Below are 21,144 nucleotides of genomic sequence, written 5' to 3' on the forward strand. Positions count from 1 at the left end.
ACATATAGCAAAACTCAAAAATAAAAAATTGCAGCCTTTGTTTTCAGATGCTCTTTTTGGAACTTCCTACAAGCATAAATTATACTCTTTATTATGGGGGGGGGGCTGAGAAGCTGTGTTTACCATAGGAGCTTGGCTTCTATAGTGTATGTTAATAGGAACTGAACTCAGCCAGTCCCCAGCCCAGACAGAACACGCCAAGCTAGCTAAGAAATGCTTGCAGTCAGCCATGACACCTTCTGCTCAGAAACATCCAAAAGGTAAGGATATATTTAAAACATGTTTCCTTCTGCTCAGAAACATCCAACAACTAAGGATATATTTAAAACATTTTTTAGGTATGCTCTGTGAATAGGAACACATAACAAACTTATAGTAGGGTTTTCTTAAAGTTGGCTACAATAGTAGATATACACTTTAAAGTGAACCTATCATGAACATATATTTTTAGAACCTCTGTTACATGTAAAAGTAGGTAGTAAATAATTAACCTCCAACTAGTACTTTTTCATTGGCAAACTGTCAAGTCCCGGAGGTTCCACTCGATGTGGGTGCGTGCCGATGACCAGAGTCTTTGTCAACCCTCCTGGTTGTGTAGCTGTTCCCCCTCACTCCCAGGGGTATCTAGATGCTGGCCCACTTCTCCCAGGGCTCAACAGCCAGGTGGCATCACTAAGACTATTGCTCTCTCACCACATCCACTGCGTTAACTGAAGAACTTACACAAAGGCAACATGTAGACAAACATATTTTTTATTTAAGAATGCAATGCAACAACAGACATTCAGGCCCCAGGCCCAACACAGTTCAGTAGGATAGAATTTTCTCATAAATAAGTCATCAGTTCCATAAGGTTAGATAGGTATCCCTTGTGCCCATCTTCAGGGGAATCGCTCCAGAGAGAAAGGAAAGGGTTAAGTCCATGTTCCAGTGTGCTGTTTCCCCTCATGCCTCTCCTTTCAATGTCAAGCAATCTTCCCCTTCCAGAAAGGTCTGGAATGCCCAGAAGGTCAGTGTGTCAGTGCGTTAACCTAGTAGGGGGTATCCCAGCTGCCTGCTTTGGCCACGAAAGAGGCAGACCCCCACCTGTCTACACACAGCTCTCCATAGTTTCTCCTGTATCCTAAATTGATGAAGGGTCATTGGCTGTTCGCCCCGTTCAGGGAACACCCGAATTGGCAGGGTGTTTGGCAGGTGTTTGCCCCCTGCAATGCACTGCACATTGCATAGTGCAATCTGCGCCCTGATTGGGCAAAACTTTGCCCAATCAGGGCAAAGCTAAAATCCGGTTGTTAAGGAGCACGGCCAGGAATGCCGGCCGTGATATCCTTGACAACCGATGAGTCATCAGCTGTCAATGGGCTGCCCCGCTGACAGCTGAATAAGAAAAAAAATTGCCGGTAAAAAATAGTAAAAAAAAATGGTGTTGGGTCCCCCAAAATCCATACCGGAGCTCTCCCTGTCCCAAAGCACACCCTATGTTGAGGGCATGTGGCCTTGTATGGTTCAGGAGGGGGACTAGCTCATCTCCTTTTCCTGACCTGCCAGGCTGCATGCTCAGATAAGGGTCTGGTATTGATTTTGGGGGAACTCGACGCAATTTTTTTTCTAACGTTTTGGGAAGGGTTCTCCTAAAATCCACACCAGAAAATCAATAAACAAATCCTCCTGTTTACAGCAAGTGGTGGTGTATTGTGGTCACAACGGACCCGTGGTGTTTAATCTGTGTCTCACACTCACTCGCTCATCAAATTAAGATCGTCACTTCCGGTTTGGCTGATGCTGTGTTCAAATAACTTTGCTGACTCCTCCATACCCGATGTTGGAGCTATGGCAAGAATAGCTGTGGACAAGGAGGCAGATTTTGCTACTCTGACAGCTGCAAGGGGACTGTGCAACAGTCTCTGTTTGGGTAAGCAGGATGAGGACGGTTTAGCAAGCTATTCCTCCACCTCCTATGCATACTGTGGCTGGATAGCATGGGCAACATCACTAAACAGAGGAAATTATGTCTGCCTGAAGACTGACCACATCCACTTTTGACTGTGAACAAATATGCTACTGGCCCCCTTACAGTGCCATAGGAATGTCTGCCTCTACTTGCTGTCCTCCCAAACATGATGGGGGAGTGGGGGGTGCTTATTAACAAAATGTAATAAAGATGTGTAAATGTGTTGTGGATGCACTTCAATCATTGGAAAGTAGTGTTTGATGAACTTTAATTTGCATATTCACTACACAGACACACTCCATGGATACACTATAATATACTGCAATATACTGCGTCAAATGTGCAGTAACGCACAGAACTATATGGCGTTAAACTTGCAGTAATGCAATTAAATATATGTTTTTAAATTTGCAGTAATGCAATGAAATATATGGCGTTAAACTTGCAGTAATGTACAAAACTATATGGCGTTAAACTTGCAGTAACGCAATTAAATATACAGCGTTAAACTTGCAGTAACGCGATGCAATATACAACATTAAACTTGCAGTAACGCACAGAACTATATGGCGTTAAACTTGCAGTAACACACAAAACTATACAGCATTAAACTTGCAGTAATGCAATGAAATATATGGAGTTAAACTTGCAGTGAACAACAGAATTATATGGCGTTAAACTTGCAGTAATGCACTGAACTGTACAGCGTTCAACTTGCAGTAACACAACTGAAATATACTGCATTAAGCATGCTGTAATGCCCAGAAATGTACTGCATTAAACAACATGTAATGCACTGAAATATACAATATTAAACTTGCAGCAACGGACTGAACTGTACGATGTTAAACTTGCAGTAATGCAACTGAAATATACGGCATTAGGCGTGCACTAACGCACATAAATGTACTGCGTTAAATGGCACATAACGCACTGAAATATACAGGGTTAAACTTGCAATAACACAATGAAATGTACTGTGTTAAACGGTCACTACACTCACACTGACTGAGCTATCTATACATTTACACTAAAGCAAAGATGAAAGGTCGCACTACACTCACAATGACTGAACTATTTCTGCATTGACACTAATGTAAAGATGAATGGTCACACTACACTCACACTGAACTATCCTTAAATGCACACTAAACTGAGATTCTACACTGACAATGGAATCAGAATAGCACACTATGGGCCAAATTCCCAAAAGAGATACGCAGACTTAACTGCTGTTCAGCCTGCGTATCCCTGTGCCTAACTTTGGAAACGATTCTCAAAAGGCTTTTTCCAAAGTTAGGCAGAAAATCTGACATGTGTAAGACACTTACACGGTCAGATTTTAGGATGCAGTACCGCATCCGCCACTGGGGGCATTTCTCATTGAAATGCAGCTTTGCGTATGCAAATGAGGACTTAAGCAGATTTTCAAAGCATTTCATCACTGTGATTTCTGCCTAAGTTCCGAATTTGCCTGCGCAAAACTAGGGCTGGTTTTATAATGTGGAAAGTTAGTCACACATTGTAAAGGCCCATTCCAGCGACGGCATTTGGTATGCATTCCTGAGAGGGAGAACTCCACGGCAAGTACCCACGTGGTGGGTGCACGTGGGTAGGCACCCACCACGTGGGTACCTGCCGGAGCATGATGGGACAGTGATGCCTATATAAATGGGATGCAAGGCGCGCTTCCATCATTACAGCGACAACAGGCGACGAGTCAACATCGAAAGAGGGGAGAAGAACAGAAGAACATGACGTCACAGAAGACCGCGCCGGCTGCCTGTTACTAATTGAGCTAACACACAAACATAGCAGGCAGCCAGCGCTGAAGAAGAAGGCACCGGCCAGCTGGAGAAGAACCGGGGTTCGCAGAGTCAACAGCGGAAGAGGGGAGAAGATGGAAGAAGCCCCCCGGAGAGCGGAGAAGCCCCCCCCGGAGAGCGGAAGAAGAAACCCCCCCCCGGAGAGTGGAAGAAGACCCCCGGAGAGTGGAAGAAGACCCCCGGAGAGCGGAAGAAGAAGCCCCCCCTGGAAATAGAGCTAATAAAGAAGACAGGGGGGGCATCCGGAGCAGAATAATAAATTATTTTAAAAAGCCTTGTGTTGTGTGTTTACTAACTTTTACTTTTTGCCTCCAGGTGAATGGATAGGGGTACGATGTACCCCATATCCATTCACTTAGGGTGGGGGCCGGTATCTGGGGGCCCCCTTATTAAAGGGGACTCCCAGATTCCGATAAGCCCCTGCCCGCAGACCCCGACAACCAACGGCAAGGGTTGTCAGGAAGAGGTCCTGTCCTCATCAACATGGGGACAGGGTGCTCTGGGGTGGGGGGGCCCGCAGTGCGCCCCCCTGCCCCAGAGCACCCAACCCCCCCATGTTGAGGGCATGCGGCCTGGCACGGCTCAGGAGGGGGGGGGGCGCTCGCTCGTCCCCACTCCCTTCCTGACCGGCCGGGTAGCGTGCTTTGGATACGGGTCTGGTATGGATTGTAGGGGGACCCCCTACGTCAATTTTTCGGCGTGGGGGGTCTCCTTACAACCCATACCAGACCTAAGGGCCTGGTATGCTCCTGGGGGGGGAACCCATGCCGGTTTTTTCTTTGAAAATTGGCATGGAGTTCTCCCTCTCAGGAATGCATGCTGAGCGACGATGTCATTTTTTTTATAATTATTTGTTTTCCCGGCGCGTCTTTTTTTTTCACCCGTCGCAACTTTAGTTTCCCGTCGAAATTCTCAAAGCCGCCCGGCGTTAATTACGTTCACGCGCTGCACGTCGGGAAAATGACGTCACACGCATGCGCAGTACGGCCGGCGCGGGAGCGCGCCTCATTTAAATTTTAAACGCCCCCAGGAGAGGAGGACCGCCTTACGACGGCGGCACTTAAGTTACACGGCGTGTAATTTCTAGGTAAGTGCTTTGACGATCAGGCACTTAGGTAGAAATTTTAAGTCAGTGTAACTTAACTGCTGAAATTTAAGTTACGCAGCTTTTTTGAGAATTTGGCCCTATCTGTCTAATAGCACTGAACATAGCCCTGTTCTATCTCTCTCCACGCCACTATCACACTCCAAATGGCCGCTATGGAAAGAATACTTTTATAGTGTAGGGCAGGATTAAGAACAATGAGCCTTAATTTGATACAGTCATCATGACAGCATCCAATCATGGCTCTGACAGTGCTCTGTGCCCTGACTGGGTGAAACTTTCACTGCATCAGCCAATTAGGGCTTTCAATGCATTATGCGGTGGTGTAGTGCATTGTGGTTGTTCTGTGGGCCGAACAAACAGTCGATCGACCATATAATTCAGAGAATGTCCAAGCAGCCAAAGTTCAGTCCAAACTCATGCTCGGGCTGAACTGTTCGCCCATCCCTAATTATTAGGTGACGCTCAAGTACATAGCCTCTTCCATTGACGTGGCCACCTGGTGGACAAACACTGGCTCATCAACCATGTCCCACTCTCCGGTAAAGCTGTCCTATGGTGATTGCTACGTGTGAAAGAAAAGCAAAGTCAAGGCTTCCTCTAAATTGTGAGTTAAGTTTCCTTTACTTTTTCTACTCTTCTTCAGGGTTCCCATTACACGTACACTACTTCTTACCCCTCCTTGAGCTAGCATCTACCCCCCTACCCCCCATCATTTACGACCTAGATAAAACATACACCGTTCTGGGTTACTGACAGACAAAACACTTCACACATAAACCCAGCTCTATCTTCTTGGACACAATGAAAATTGTCTTATGGAATGTCAAAGGACTCTGGTCCCCCCACAAATATATTGTGATACTATGCCAGCAGATATAGCACTCCTCCTGGAGACCCATTTAGCTTCCACAGACTTCTGGTGCATGCACAAACTTTGGGTAGGCCAAACACATGGCTCTGCCTCTACTAAAGGCAAATCATGTGTGTTGATCCCAATTCACAATTACCTCTCCTGCGAAATAGTGTTTTCTGCCCATAACGAGGAAGGGCATCTCCTGTCTCTCCACCTTTCCAACAAAGACCTCATAGTCACTAATATCTATGCCCCCAACTCCCCCACCAAGTCTTTCTTCCAGACTGTGACCGCATACATTGCCCCCTACCTACATTACCTACAGCCCTAATGGATGCAAACTGTGTCTGGGGGGAGGGTACCACCAATCCACGACACCCACGTTGCACTGTACTCCACCATGAGATAGATGTAAATCATTGTTTTTCAAGGATAGGGTATAATATTTACTCAGTGAAGACATAAGAGGGTTTTAAGCCTAGAAAAGAGGGGAAGGATAAGTGATGGGTAAAAAGTGTATAGGGAGGGAGGGTATGGGAAGCTAGTTGTCATCTACCTCTTTTTGAGATAGGACGGGGGAGATGAGGTATATATAGGTAGATGAAAGAGAAGGAAGGGAGATATGGGCGTCCTCCTCCTCTCAAGAGCCTTATAATGAAGGACACCATTTAAGGTGTATCCATTTCACTTGTTTATAGGGAGCCTGAGTGATGTAACCAACAAGCCCAAGTCTGGGTGAATTTGGAGGAGGTGTCTCTTTCTATATGTATCAGCTGTTCCTTTTCTGCTGTCTTTTTTATACATCTAATCCAGTCGAATAGGGTGGGTGGTGTATTTGTACTCCACTTAATTGGAATATACTGTTTCCCCATGTTCACCAGGTGGAGGGCCAATGATTTACAATATGTAGAATGTGGAAGTGAAGAGTGGTGTAGAAGATACTGTGTCGGGGTAACATTTAATGTAAACATAGTAATTGTGGAAATGTGTTCATGCACTTCTTTCCAGAAAGGTGTATTTTTGGGCAAGACCACAAGATGTGTAGCAGGGATCCACGTTCAGAGCCACATCTCCAGCAAATAGGTCAATATGCAGGTTGGGAGTGCAGTACCAGCTTGTGAGTAATTTATAGCCAGTTTCTTGCATCATGAAGTTTATTGAGCCTTTGTGTATATTGGTAAACATGTTTTCCCATTCTTCTTTGGTGAAAGTGAGGTCAAGGTTTTTTTCCCACTTTAGACAAGGTCCACTGGATTTAGCATCGTATTTGGAATAGAGTAGAGCGTACATGAAGGACAACATGTGGTGTTGTGGGGTGGCTCTTGTGCAGTATGCTTCAAAAGTAGTGTGATTGCGAGACCAGTCTAGGGATGTTTTGGGATAATTGAAGAAATGTCTCAATTGGACATAGGTCCAAAAGGAAAAATGGGAGTTAGGCATTTTTGCTTGCGGAACTTCATATGATAAGAGGGTACCTGCTCGTATTTGTGTATGGGGCCACTCGTCATGTAAAAATTGGTGAAATCCAGGGAGAAATATGGATTGTATTTGAGAGGGGCAGGTGGTCTTGGGTATGAGGTCAGTTTGATACCTTTGTTGATGTGGTGTAGGCAGAGGAGGGTTGGGTCTACTGTTGGATTGGCTGTAAAGACTTTGGTTGAGAATTTAGCCAGTAGCCATATTGTGTAATGTAGTGGGGTTTGGGTTCCTGCATTTTCTATCTATACCCAGTCTTTAGTCTCTGTGTAGGTCAGCAATTATTGTGAGGTGACAAGCTTGATAATATCTATAAATATCTGGTAGACCTAAACCTCCTTTTAGCTTAGGTAGTGTAAAAAGATCATAGCTGATTCTAGGTCACTTGAGTCCCCAGATAAAAAGCTTCCAGGCTTTTTTGTAGTTAGCAAAGGACGTTTTGTGGATATATATAGGTACAGCCTTTAGTACATGCAGAATTTGAGGTAATATATTAATTTTAATTATGGTCCCACGGCCGAACCATGAAAAAAGGCCTTTAAAGTCTTTAAAGTGTTTGAAAGTCTTGTTGGATATTCTTCAGTATGAGTAGATAGTTTAACCAAAATAGGTAATTTAGTGTGCTAGGGAGTTGGATGCCAAGACATGTGATAGACTGATTTTTCCAGGAAAAGGGAAATATAGCTTTACAAGCATTAATTTCAATTGCAGGTAGGGTTATGTTTAGGGCAAAAGACTAAGAGAAATTAATCTGAAGGGTTGATAGGCATCTTTTTTTGGTCAAATTCATCTTGTAAGGTGGGAATCGTAGATTATGAGTTAGATAGAAAGAGCAAAATGTAATCTGTGAGCGCCAATATCTTGTAGGAGTGGCCTTTAACATCAATGCCTGTGATTTTATTGTTTACTCTGATCCAACATAGTAGGGGTTCTAGTGTTAGTATGTAGAGGAGGGGTGAAAGGGGGCCTTCCTGTCTCATCCCATTTGAGATGGGGAAGGCGTTTTATAGGTGGCCGTTGACCCAGACTTTAGCTGAAAGGGTAGATTATAGTGCAAAAATGAAGTTAAGCATACAGAGTCCCAGGCCTATATTTTCCAGTACAGTTTTCATGTAGTCCCAGGCCAAAGGTGACATACTTATCTTCTACTCTAACCCTGCTTCTGACATGCTCCTTATTCAGGATATTTTCACTCAATTCAGAGGTCTCTCATGCCTGTGGATCAACTTAGTCAAAAGCGAGATCCTCCCGCTGTTTCACTACAGAACTTCCTCATGGGCTACCTCCTCTATTTTCTCTGTAGCCAAAAACCACATCACATACCTAGAAATAAAAATTGGCAAAACTCCTTCATCCCTATATAATCCAAACTTCACACCAGTGATTTCTAGAATCAAAAACAAACTGGAGATATGGATGGATCTCCCCATCTCGCTCTTCAAAAGGTGCCACTTTTTTAAAATGGTCAGCTTTTCCAAACTCTTATACCCCCTTTCAAACCATACCTCTACTCCTACATCATAAAGACATTCAAAATCTACAACAAGCTTTATCCCTATTTCTCTGGCAGAGACGGCACCCCTGTATTTCTCTGAACAAACTTGTCCTCCCGAGGAGTGAGGGGGTGCCAGCCTCCCTAATATTAGAGTGTATAACTTATATTGTATCCTGATGGTTTTGTCTAGACTGGATCTTGCAAGGTTCCACATACTCCAATAATGGCCTAGAAACTCAACTGGTCTCCCCTTATTGCCTGCCGGCGATTTTTCACTGCAAACTCTGGTCTATGCCCCTCATCTCCACCAAAACCTGTTACTTAGAGACACTCTGATGGCCTAGCGCAAGGTCAGATGAAATTAAACCTCTCCCCTTGGACATTTTAACACCTTCCAATCCACGGAAATCCATGTTTTGCATCTACCACGTCCCACTCCAGATTCAAAGCCTGGGCTCACCAGATGCTACTATACTTCACTAAACTTTTCGATCTGAACACAGGCAATGCTAGACAAAATCTTGGCCCAGTTTGAGCTCCCTCAAGACAATTTCCTATTCTTCTGCCAAGCTGTTCAAAATATTACAAGTTTATGCCCGCACAAACTTCAACACTTTTGCAATCTCCCTCTGGAACGGCAATTCAAGATCTCAGTCATCTACAAACCTCTGAACGCACATCTTTGCAAAAATCTATCAGCAACATCTGTCACCTCCTGGAACTCTGATCTCAATTCACCATAAGCAGTGAGTCACATCATAAACTGATACAACTCTACCTGCTCATTTGTTACCAGTGAATTTTGATGTGACAAAACATAAATATCACAAACACCAATGTCCTATGTGTAACCTGGAAAAACCTTCCCTGCTCTATAGGCTTGGGCTCTGTCCTCATATTTCTTCCTTTTGGAACCAAGTAAAAAATCTCACCCTAAAGGTTACGAGGCGTCCACCCTCGAAAAACATTTACCCCTTGCTCTTTGGACACCTGGACTCCCCCCACCTCAAAAGGCTATAACACTCAACAAGCAACCGGTCAGCATAACAAGGCCTGGCTGTCAACCTGCTTCATGTCAACCAGACAAGTGATACTAAAAAACTGGTCTTCCTACTGTACTCCTACAATCCAGGATGTCAAAAATTACCTCACATCCCAGCTGGACAAAGAACAATTTGATATATACCAATCTAAATGTTCTCTCCTGTATCCATTGGAGCCCCCCTCTTCCTGCAGATCTCACCCTTAAAGTTAAGCTCTAGAACACACCAACCTACGTCTGAGATCCGCAGTAGGGATGAGCTTCGAGTTAGAGTCGAACTCATGTTTGACTCGAACATTGCCTGTTCGGCGAACAATGAACAATTTGAGGTGTTCGCGGCAAATTCGAAAAGCCGCGGAACACCCTGTTAAAGTCTAAGGGAGAAATCAAAAGTAATAATTTTAAAGGCTAATATGCAAGTTATTGTTCTAAAAAGTGTTTGGGGACCTGGGTCCTGCCCCAGGGGACATGTATCAATGCAAAAAAAGTTTTAAAAATGTCAGTTTTTTCGGGAGCAGTGAATTTAATAATGCTTAGAGTGAAATAATAAAAGTGAAATATTCCTTTAAATTTCGTACCTAGGGGGGGGGGGGGGGGGTAAAGTAAGCATGTGAAATATCGCATGTTTCCCGTACTTAGAACTGTCACTGCACAAAATGTAATTTCTGAAAGAAAAAAAGTCATTTAAAACCAGACTTGCGGCTATAATGAATTGTCGGCTCCTGGCAATTCAGAGAGGATTCATCCATAAAAAAAAAAAAACGTGGGGGTCCCCTCAAATTCAATTACCAGGCCCTTCAGGCCTGGTATGGATATTAAGGGGAACCCTGCGGTCAATTTAAAAACACACACACACCGTAGAAAAAAGTCCTTTATTAATTAAAAAAATACAAAATAAATCCAGCGGTGGTTATCCACTCGGTCCGGCTCCCTGCTCCAACATTGTCTGTATCCAGCAACGGGTGATCTCCTCTCCTGCCCAGCGATGAGAAGATCTTCAAAGCGCAGCATCGCCGGGCTCCTCTCTCCGCCGGACACAGCTCGGCGAATGACGCTGCTGAAGGTGAGGCGGGCCACCCGTCACGTGACCCCACCCCCTCTGACACAAGGGGGAATCCAGGCTTCTCCATTGACGTAGCAGAGGGTGCATCAGAGGGGGACGGGGTCACGTGACTGGTGGCCCCGCCTCACCAATAAAAGAAATGTCACAGCTTCAGCAGCGTCATTCGCCGGGCTGTGTCCGGCGGAGGGAGGTGACCGGCGATGCTGCGCTTTGAAGATCTTCTCATCGCTGGACAGGAGAGGAGATCACCCGTCGCTGGATACAGAAAACGTTGGAGCAGGGAGCCGGACCGAGTGGATTACCACCGCTGGATTTATTTTTTATTTTTTTATTAATAAAGGACTTTTTTCTACGGTGTGTGTGTGTTTTTTACAACTATTTACATTTCCTTCGTGAAATGGTAGGGGTACAATGTACCCCATTACCAATTCACATAGGGGGGGCAGGATCTGGGGGTCCCCTTTGTTCAAGGGGTCTTCCAGATTCTGATAAGTCCCCCGCCCGCAGACCCCCACAACCACCAGGCAAGGGTTGTGGGGATGAGGCCCTTGTCCCCATCAACATGGGGACATCCTCCCCATGTTGAGGGCACGTGGCCTTGTACGGTTCAGGAGAGGGGGGGGCGCACTCTGTCCCCCCTCTTTTCTGCAGCCGGCCAGGTTAACGTGCTCGGATAACGGGTCTGGTGTGAATTTTTGGGGGAACTCCACGCCATTTTTCAAAAAAAATTGGGGTGGAGTTCCCCTTAAAATCCACACCAGACCTGAAGGGTCTGGAATGGATATTTGGGGGGAAACCCACGTATTTTTTTTTTTAATTGACGGCCTGGTAATTGAATTTGGGGGGATGAAATTTAAAGGAATATTTCACTTTTATTGTTTCACTTTTAGCATTATTAAATTCACTGCTCCCGAAAAAATGTCAGTTTTTAAAACTTTTTTTTGCATTGATACATGTCCCCTGGGGCAGGACCCAGGTCCCCAAACACTTTTTAGGACAATAACTTGCATATTAGTCTTTAAAATTAGCACTTTAGATTTCAAATGTTTGAGTCCCATAGACTTTAACGGGGTTCTAAAGTTCACACGAACATTTGGTGTGTTTGCAAGTTCTGGTGCGAACCGAACAGGGGGGTGTTCGGCTCATCCCTAATCAGCAGCACACACACCCCTACTCTTCTACTACCTGCTAGCATCTAACCCAAGTTAGTTTCTCCTATTTTCGAGATAGCCAAGTTGGACTACTGCCCATCACCCCCACTTCCCCCCCACGTCATCTCCATCGGTAACCGATGACAACAGGAGTAAACTGAAACATGCAATAATGTCAGTATTACTGTTTCCAAGTAGTGGACATTTCCATTCCCCCATGTACAATATCAACTTCAGAAGTTCAGTCTGTATGGAGAATTATCGTTAGTGCTCTTCCAGTTTATCACAAAAAATGAGCTAAGGGTGGTGATATACAATCTTGTATATATATATATAATACAAATTAGTATGAACATGCATTCTTATGCATACATTTTTATTCCTTGTATTTATTTTAATAATTTATAATCTGATGATTTTTTTTTTTTACATTTGTGTTGTATTTATGCATTGAGGCCGGGTTCACACTATTACAAATTAGATGCTGGATCCCTGCATCCAATTCGCAATAGCAGGAAAATGTGACCGGCTCTCTATGAAGCCTGGTTCACATATCTCCGATGCGACTCCAGTGCAAATTTGCACAGGAGCCCTGTGTTTCTTTTGGTCCTTTTCAGGTCCGAATTCAGCCTAAAATTTGGACTGAAATCATACCTGAAATGGTGAACCAGGACACACAGGACCCCTGCTGGGAGCCGCATCGGCATCCAGTGTGAACCGAGCCTAAGGAAAATTGCCTGTATAATACCATCTAGTTCCTCCAAGATTGATTTTAAGGGGCTTAACACTCTCAGAAATTATTTGCTATACAAAATACATTCCAAAACATATTTTGTATAACGATTGTGATTTACTTGCATTGTATAGTTCTGCGTAATATGTCTGAAAAATAATAATTTTAATACCAATTATTATTAAGTAGTAAATAACAATAATGAATACTACTACTATTACTACTACTACTACTACTACTACTGCTACTACTACTACTACTACTACTACTACTAATAATAATAATAATAATAATAATAATAATATACTACTAATAATAGTAGTAGTAATAATAAGAATTATTATTATTATTATTATTATTATTATTATTATTATTATTATTATTATTATTATTATTATTATTATTATTATTTTTAGTAGTAGTAGTGTTAGTATTATAATATACTACCACTACTGCTACTATTACTACTCCTACTACTACTACTACTACTACTACTACTACTACTACTACTACTAATAATAATAATAATAATAATAATAATAATAATAATAATAATAATAATAATAATAATAATAATAATATAACTTATTATTATTATTATTATTATTATTATTATTATTATTATTATTATTATTATTATACTATATTAAAACACACTAATATATTGTGATGTAAAAATAAATATTTTTTTATGATCAAATATAATGTTAAATAATAGGATTTGCTTTTAACAATAACACCAAGAATTTTGTAAGTTTTTTAATGTGTTAAATCCTAAACTAGCATTTCTTTCTTTAGATAAACAAGAGAATAGATGCATTGGGAATATGTGTACAAGATAATGACTGGATAAGTCATACAAAACCCCCGGCACTCTATGAAGGTGTAAATTTAGACAAAAGATAATTTGCAATGAACAGTTCATTAGAAAATAATAGAGCCCACCAGTCTCATTTCTGGGAATACCTGTCTGCAGGTGTTTTGAAATGTCATGAAAAGAACTAAAATAATGTTAAAGATTCCTCAGATGATTAATTTAATTCCTTAGGATAAAACAAAATTAAATGATGCCAAGAAACCAACACTGATTAACCACAGTACAATTATGATTAACTAAGGCATTGTTAAAGATTCCTCAAATGATTAATTAGATTCCTCAGAATAAAACAGAATTAAATGATGACAAGTTACCAACATTGATTAACCACAGTACAATTATGATTACCCAATGTAATGTTAACGATTCCTCAAATGATTAATTCGATTCTTTAGAATAAAACAGAATTAAATTATGACAAGTTACCAAAAATGTAAAAATGTAATAGGCAATATTTACACAATATTATCAATACCATTGCTTTGTGTATAATCGTAGTTATTCTGTTTGTTTAATTTACAGAATAAACATAATTCTGTTCAGTAACATTAGTGTAATATTGTCAAACAATAATTCTTAAAACCATTTATTCCCCAATAAAAGTTTATTGAGTTATTCAAGTTGAACATCGAAAAACGTATTATGTCATGACTTATATCATTATTCATTTTAACTATAAACTTATAATGTAAATCATTGCTTATAACTACTGTATGTAATGTTTTCACAGGGAATCTTTTAAATCACATCTAAAGCATGAGACTGACATACATTTAGCTAACTGGTGATTTTCAAACATGCATAAGAAGAAAGGAATTAACATAAAAACAAAAACAAAAAAACAAGCTCTTGCATTTTAGGAAGCTGTATAAGGAAGAAATATGTTTTTACAATCCACAATAAAATATGTTAACACTCATTTTAAGTGTACACACCCTAAAGAACAGAGGGGCAGATTCACGCAGAAATCTGTTACACTGCGGCAGCGTAACGTATCCCATTTACGTTACACCGCCGCAAGTTTACAGAGTAAGTGCCTGATTCACAAAGCACTTACCTGTAAAAATAAAACAAAAAATATAAAATATTCTTAATAAGAAAGTAACAATTTACCTCTTGTTAAATGTTTTAATTTTGGGTATTTTCAATATCCACCATACTTTGCACTTAATTTATTTTTATTTACTTATGCAATAAACTTTATTTTGAAAAAAAAAGAGCCTGAAACGAATGGTTAAAGGGAGAAGAAGGGGAATTGATTAAAGCAGTGTTGAGCCCCCCCAAAAAAAACAACAACTAGCAGCTACACATACTACAGCTGCTTTTACTAAATGGACACTTACCTGTCCTGGCTTCCAGCAAAGTTAGCAGCCGAAGCTGATGTTTAAATCAAGGCCCACTCCTCTCTCCTACTGGACTGGTGGCCGGGGGAGGAGGAGGGAGCCCCCCGTGCTGACGTCATGGGCCGGGGCCTGGACTCTCGGAAGTGGGAAAGGATACCTCCTCCCCCCGAAAGGTGTCAATTGTGACAAGGGAGAGGGGATGAATCCGATGAGCGAAAGTTTCACTTTTGGGTGGAAACCCGCTTTAATTAGGGCTAATAGTTTAGGGTAAACTAGAGGTTACTAAGGGCCAGATTCACGTAGAGCGGGCGCAGCGTAACATAACCGGTTTACGTTACACCATCGCAATTTTTCCGATTTAGTGCCCGATCCACAAAGCACTTACCTGGAAATTTGCGGCGGTGTATCGTAAACAGGTCCGGCGCAAGTCGGCCCAATTCAAATGGGGCGGGTACCATTTAAATTAGGCGCGCTCCTGCGCCAGACGTACTGCGCATGGTCCCGTCACAAATTTCCCGACGAGCTTTGCGCGAAATTACGACACGCCGACGTTTTGTGAATCGCAACGTGAAAAAAAGACTTACGCCGGGAATTTTTTTTTTTTAAAAATTCAAAAGCGACGCGGGAAAGACGGGCATACTTTAACATGGTGGAGTACTTTTACACCATGTTAAAGGTGCCCTATCTTTGCGACGGAAATCTAACACTTGCGACGCCGTAACAACGGGAAAAATCTTTGTGGATCGCCGTAACTTCTTTTTTTTTTTTTTTTCATATTTATTTGTTTTTTATTTTTGTATTCAAGGTCACAGAGAGATATTAACATCACAAAAGCAAGGAATTCATAATTCTATACATATTATCGTTCCAGACAGCGAGAAACACTCACAAAAAAAAGAAAGTAGCCACCAACTAGGCTTATCCAGTCGTCTCCCTTACTCTGTTATTGTATAATTACCAACACATCTTAAACCTTTTAATTAGAATCTCTAAAGTAATTATATTGTTTTCATACGCCTTAGGCCTCTCTATTCCCTTGTCTCTATATACCCTACCTATCCCTCCTTAAAAAAAAAAAACAACAAAAATATAAAGGAAAAGAAAAAAAAAAAAAAAAAAAAAAAACCAACAACCCCCTTCCTCCCCTCCTCCCTATCCCCCCTCCCCCTGTCCCCTGCACAAGAAATGGAGGGGCTCTCTCTTATTTCTATTCATCAAAATCCTATACGCACTCCTCCCGTGGTTGACTCTTCACTCCTTATTGAATGAATGAATGAATGAATGACTTGTATAGCGCAACTCATGCGAACTGAATCGCCTCTGGGCGCTTTTTCCAGCCAGTATCTGCTTGGCTGATGCGGTCATTTTTACCCCGTAGGATCACGACACGCTAGGGACACACAGTCATACACACAGATATACATATATACTGGGCCAATTTTTTGGACGAGATCCAATTTACCTATCAGCATGTCTTATTCTACTCCTCCATCAGTCTCCTCCCCTCTTCGGAATACATAAACAGATTCCATCCTGTCCATGTTTCTACATACTGCTCTCTTTTATTTCGGGCGGAAAGAACTAGATCTTCTATGGCTCCTATCTCTCGGACTCTATTAAGCCATCTCGTAATGGAGGGTGGCCTAGTGTCTCAACACTGTAAAGTTATTCCACTTTTAGCAGCATTTATCAGATGACATAGCACCGATTTTTTATACGCTCGCACCGGGATCTGTGAACTGTGGAGCAGGAAAAGGGCCGGATCATCCGGTAGCTGAATTTCCGTGAATTTTTGAGATATTCTCTGAACTTCCAACCAATATTTCCTTACTTTTACACAGGACCAAAATATGTGCAACAGAGTTCCCTGTTCCAGTCCACATCTCCAGCAATATTCTGAGTTTTCTATAGAAAATTTATGCATCTTTACTGGAGTGTAGTACCATTGGTTCAATAGTTTGTAGTTGGATTCCTGTATTCGCGTAGATACTGATGAGTTTAGTGCTAGATAGATAATGTGTTTACGCTGAGTTAGTGAAAACTTCCTCCCCAGGTCTCTTTCCCATTTATTAATTCCCGGCAACACAAAATCCTCCTGAGGAGAATTCAACAGTCTATACATCTTAGAACTCACTCGTTGTGTTGGTTCCTCATCGTCACAGTAGCTCTCAAATTTTGTTAGCTGTCGCCGGAAATTAGACGGTTGTCCTAGGGATCTCATAAAATGATTTACTTGTAAAGCTTGCCAGAAGCTTAGCTCAAAGTTTCCCCCTGGTTTCATTAAAACATCGATAGATGGCCAAGTTTCTGTTTGCAAAAAATGTGAGACCTGCACCATGCCCTTTTCTTTTAGTTTGTTGAATACTGCTCCCTCTGTTCCTGGTTTAAAACCTGGGTTCCCCATTATAGGGAACAAGGGAGATTGGCTCGTTGAAAACTTTGGGTTCCTACAGACTTTAGCTGCAATTTGCAGCGTTGGGCCGATTATAGGGTGTTTCTTCAGTTTACTTGGTAATACATTGTAGCACCAGGGGGCTCTGCATAATGATATTGGACTAATCTGTTGCTCTATATCAACCCAACGTTTGTAATATCTATGTCTGCACCAATCTATCAATCTTGTCAGGTTGGCCTGCTTGATAATACTTAACAATATCTGGGACTGCCATCCCCCCAAAGCACTTGGGTAGCCTCATCACCTCTTTTTTTATCCTTGGTCGTTTCCCTGCCCATATAAATTTCATTAGGAGGGAACTCATTTGCTGGAGAAAGGCCGTTGGTATAGTAATTGGTATAGTCTGAAACAAATACATAATTTTTGGCAGGATACTCATCTTAACTATGTTGTTTCGTCCAAACCATGAATGTAATCCATGTTGCCATTTCTCAAGCAGAGTTCTTACCAAGTTAAAAAGTGGTGGGAAATTTATTTTAAAGACTTCCTTTATGTTTGCTGGAATCAGGGTACCCAAGTATTTAAGCGCAGTTTTCCACTTAAATCCAAAATTTTGCTGTATTATATTACACTTCTGAGTTGACATTGCCACACTCATCGCTTCGGATTTAGCTTGATTTATCTTTAGGTTTGACAGTTCGCCATATTTTACAAGCTCTTTCACAAGATTGGGAAGTGAGACATGTGGGTTTGATATAGAGAATAACAGGTCGTCCACATAGGCTGATACTTTGTGCATCCCCTCTCCTATCTGTATTCCCTGTATATCCGGGTTTTGGCGTACTCTGTTTAATAAAGGCTCCAAAGATAATGCAAATAATAAGGGAGACAAAGGGCATCCCTGCCGTGTACCATTTGTGATTTGAAAAGTTTTGGAAAATATTCCATTAACTCTTACTGCGGCACGTGGGGCTGTATAAACGCTTCCTATCCATCCAATCATCTTCTCCCCCAGCCCCACGTGACGCAGCACTGAGAAAAGGAAACCCCAACTTACTCTATCAAATGCCTTCTCAGCATCGGTATTTAGGAACACGCAGGGAATGTTCCCTTCATTGGCACAATGTACTAAATTAAGGACCTTTATTGTACCATCCCTTGCCTCCCTTGTAGGGACAAATCCTACCTGATCCTTGTCTACCAACTCAGGTAGCCAAGTCTGAAGCCGCATTGCTAGTATCTTCGTAAAAAGTTTTAAGTCAGTGTTTAATAATGAAATCGGCCTATAACTACTGCACTCCGCCGGGTCCTTCCCTTCTTTGGGAATAACTGTAATGTGTGCTAACAGTGCGTCCGGCGGAAATGCAGCAGTCTGGCCCATTGCATTAAAAACCTTTATCATCTGACTGCTTAATAATGTAGCAAATTCTTTATAATATCTAATTGTATAGCCGTCCGGCCCCGGTGCTTTCCCGGCTTTCATGGTTTTTAATATTGCGTTTATTTCCTCTGTCGAGATGGGGGTTTCTAAGCTAGCTCGGGCAAATGATGAAAGCCTCGATGAGTCTACTGAAGAGAGATATTCTTCCATTTTCAATGGGGCCACTGGTGTTTGTGCCAAATTATACAGAGTAGAATAGTATCTACTAAACTCTTCCACTATATCTTTTGGTTTTCGTTTTAATTGTCCCTCCTTCCCCTTAATTTGCGGAACGTACGTTGAAAGATTTTTTTCCTTCAGTTTCCCGGCCAACAATTTACTGCATTTATCGCCCAATTCGTAGTTTATTTTTCTTCCCCTTTGTATTATTGCTTTGGCCTTATACCGTAAGATCTCTGTAATCTGCCTTCTCAACTGACCTAACTCTCTTCCTATTTGGGGGGCTTGTGTCTTTTTGTGTTGGAGTTCCAATTCCTGAATTTCCAATAATAATTTTTTAACCTGTTGTTCTCGCCTCCTTTTCAAATTCGATCCATGTTTAATCAGGACCCCCCTGATCACAGTCTGAAGCCTCGTACACACGTGCCAAACACATCGAGTTCCTCGGCCAGTTCAGCACTGAAGCCGCCGAGGACCTCGGCGGGGCGAGAGCTCCCATAGAACAACGAGGAAATAGAGAACATGTTCTCTATTTCCTCGCCGAGCTCCTCGTCGGCTTCCTCGGCCGAAAGTGTACACACGGCCGGGTTTCTCGGCAGAATTCAGCCAGAAACTCGGTCGGAAGCTGAATTCTGCCGAGGAAACTGGTCGTGTGTACGGGGCCTTATGCGCCTCCCAAACCATTCCCGGATCACTCTCAGGTATATCATTCGTTTGAAAATACGCTGTAATCTCCCGGGCCACATCTTCCCTCACTTCAGAATTCTGTAGCAAGCTTTCGTTTAGGCGCCACCTTCTCTCTTGAGCGAAGACTGCACTGGACAAGGAGATACGCAAACTAACCGGGGCGTGATCTGACCACGTTATACTGCCAATGGACACTTCCATCACAGAGGAGATCAAATAATGAGGAATCATAAACAGGTCTATACGGGAATATACCTGAAGTGGGTTGGAGAAGAAGGTATAGTCCCTTTCCTCTCCATGCAATGTCCTCCATGCATCTACCAACTGAACCTCGTATAGTTTTCGCAGTACACCCCTTCTGATCCCCTCTGTGGTAGACGAGGTTCCCCTGGAGGTATCCATTTTCGGGTTCAGGGAGATATTAAAATCTCCCCCCAAGATTAATTTACCTTCCGAGAATTCCATCAACTCCCTGAGGACTTTCCTCATAAATACGTCCTGATGTACATTTGGCACGTACACCGTGGCCAGAGTCACTTTAATTCCTCCGATGGTCCCTTTAATGAAAAGGTATCTGCCTTTAGGATCTTGGTATCTATTTTCTAGTGACCAGGGAATTCTATTGGATATCAGAATTGATACCCCCTTGGATTTTGCTTCCTGGTTTCCTGCGTGATATACACAGGGAAAGAACCTGTTCTGTAGGAGTGGGAGTCCTCCCGTCCTGAAGTGTGTCTCCTGTATATAGGCTATATCTGTCTCCGAGCGTCTCAGTTCATTCAACAACATCTTGCGTTTTTCTGGGACATTAAGTCCCTTGGCGTTCAGGGAGGTTATTTTTATTCCCTCCATCTCCTGTGCAGCGAGAAAGAAAAAAAAAAAAAAAAAAAGGGAAACCCCTAAATCCCCCTACCTTATCCCACCCTCTACGTACTCGACTTCCTCCCTCCCACCCTCCTCTAAAACCCCCAAAGGGCACTCACCCACCTTTAACCCCCCTCCCCAATGGTTTGGCGGGCACTAACCTATTTTAGGGGCTGGTCCAATTAGGCACTAGAAAAAAAAAAAAAAAAAAAAAGCTCCAGCCTGCTCCCCTCCCTCCCACCCCCGACTATTTTTATTTCCCTATAGTCGTACCCTTCCTCTACCTTACAGCTTTGCTGATTAATTACTTCTTAACCTTCTTATCTTTTCATTTCATCTTTTCATTTCCATCTATTATCATCAATCTCTGCACGATTTTGAATTTAACCTATTTCCATCCAAATAACAGAGATCTCCACCAAGGTGCATACATACTTAATAATAACAGAAAACAATACACAGATAAACATTGTTCCATTCTTAGCCCCCTTTCCCATCTCCCACCCCCCCTCCCACCTAAAGAGATATCATTTCAATGTCTCATCTTCCTCTCCCTTCCCTGCTCGTCCTCTGTATACTTCCCTCCTATATATCCAGGTCATCTAACCACCACCTCCTGTGACGAGGAAGAGAGAGGAAAAAAAAAAAAAAGGAGAAAAAATATATAAACGGCGCCTCCA

General features: G+C 42.3%; 1 protein-coding gene across 1 annotated transcript in view; it reads left to right on the top strand.

Annotated features, from left to right (window-relative positions):
• The window catches only part of LOC120930706 (olfactory receptor 1468-like), a 32,457-nt gene that overhangs the window by 4,043 nt on the left and 7,270 nt on the right, over nucleotides 1-21,144 (top strand). The window contains exon 4 of the mRNA XM_040341881.1: nucleotides 159-260. Coding sequence (XP_040197815.1) covers nucleotides 159-260 — 102 coding nt within the window. The remainder of the gene's footprint in view (nucleotides 1-158; nucleotides 261-21,144) is intronic.

This window comes from Rana temporaria, chromosome 3 (assembly GCF_905171775.1).
Source record: "Rana temporaria chromosome 3, aRanTem1.1, whole genome shotgun sequence".
NCBI lineage: Eukaryota > Metazoa > Chordata > Amphibia > Anura > Ranidae > Rana > Rana temporaria.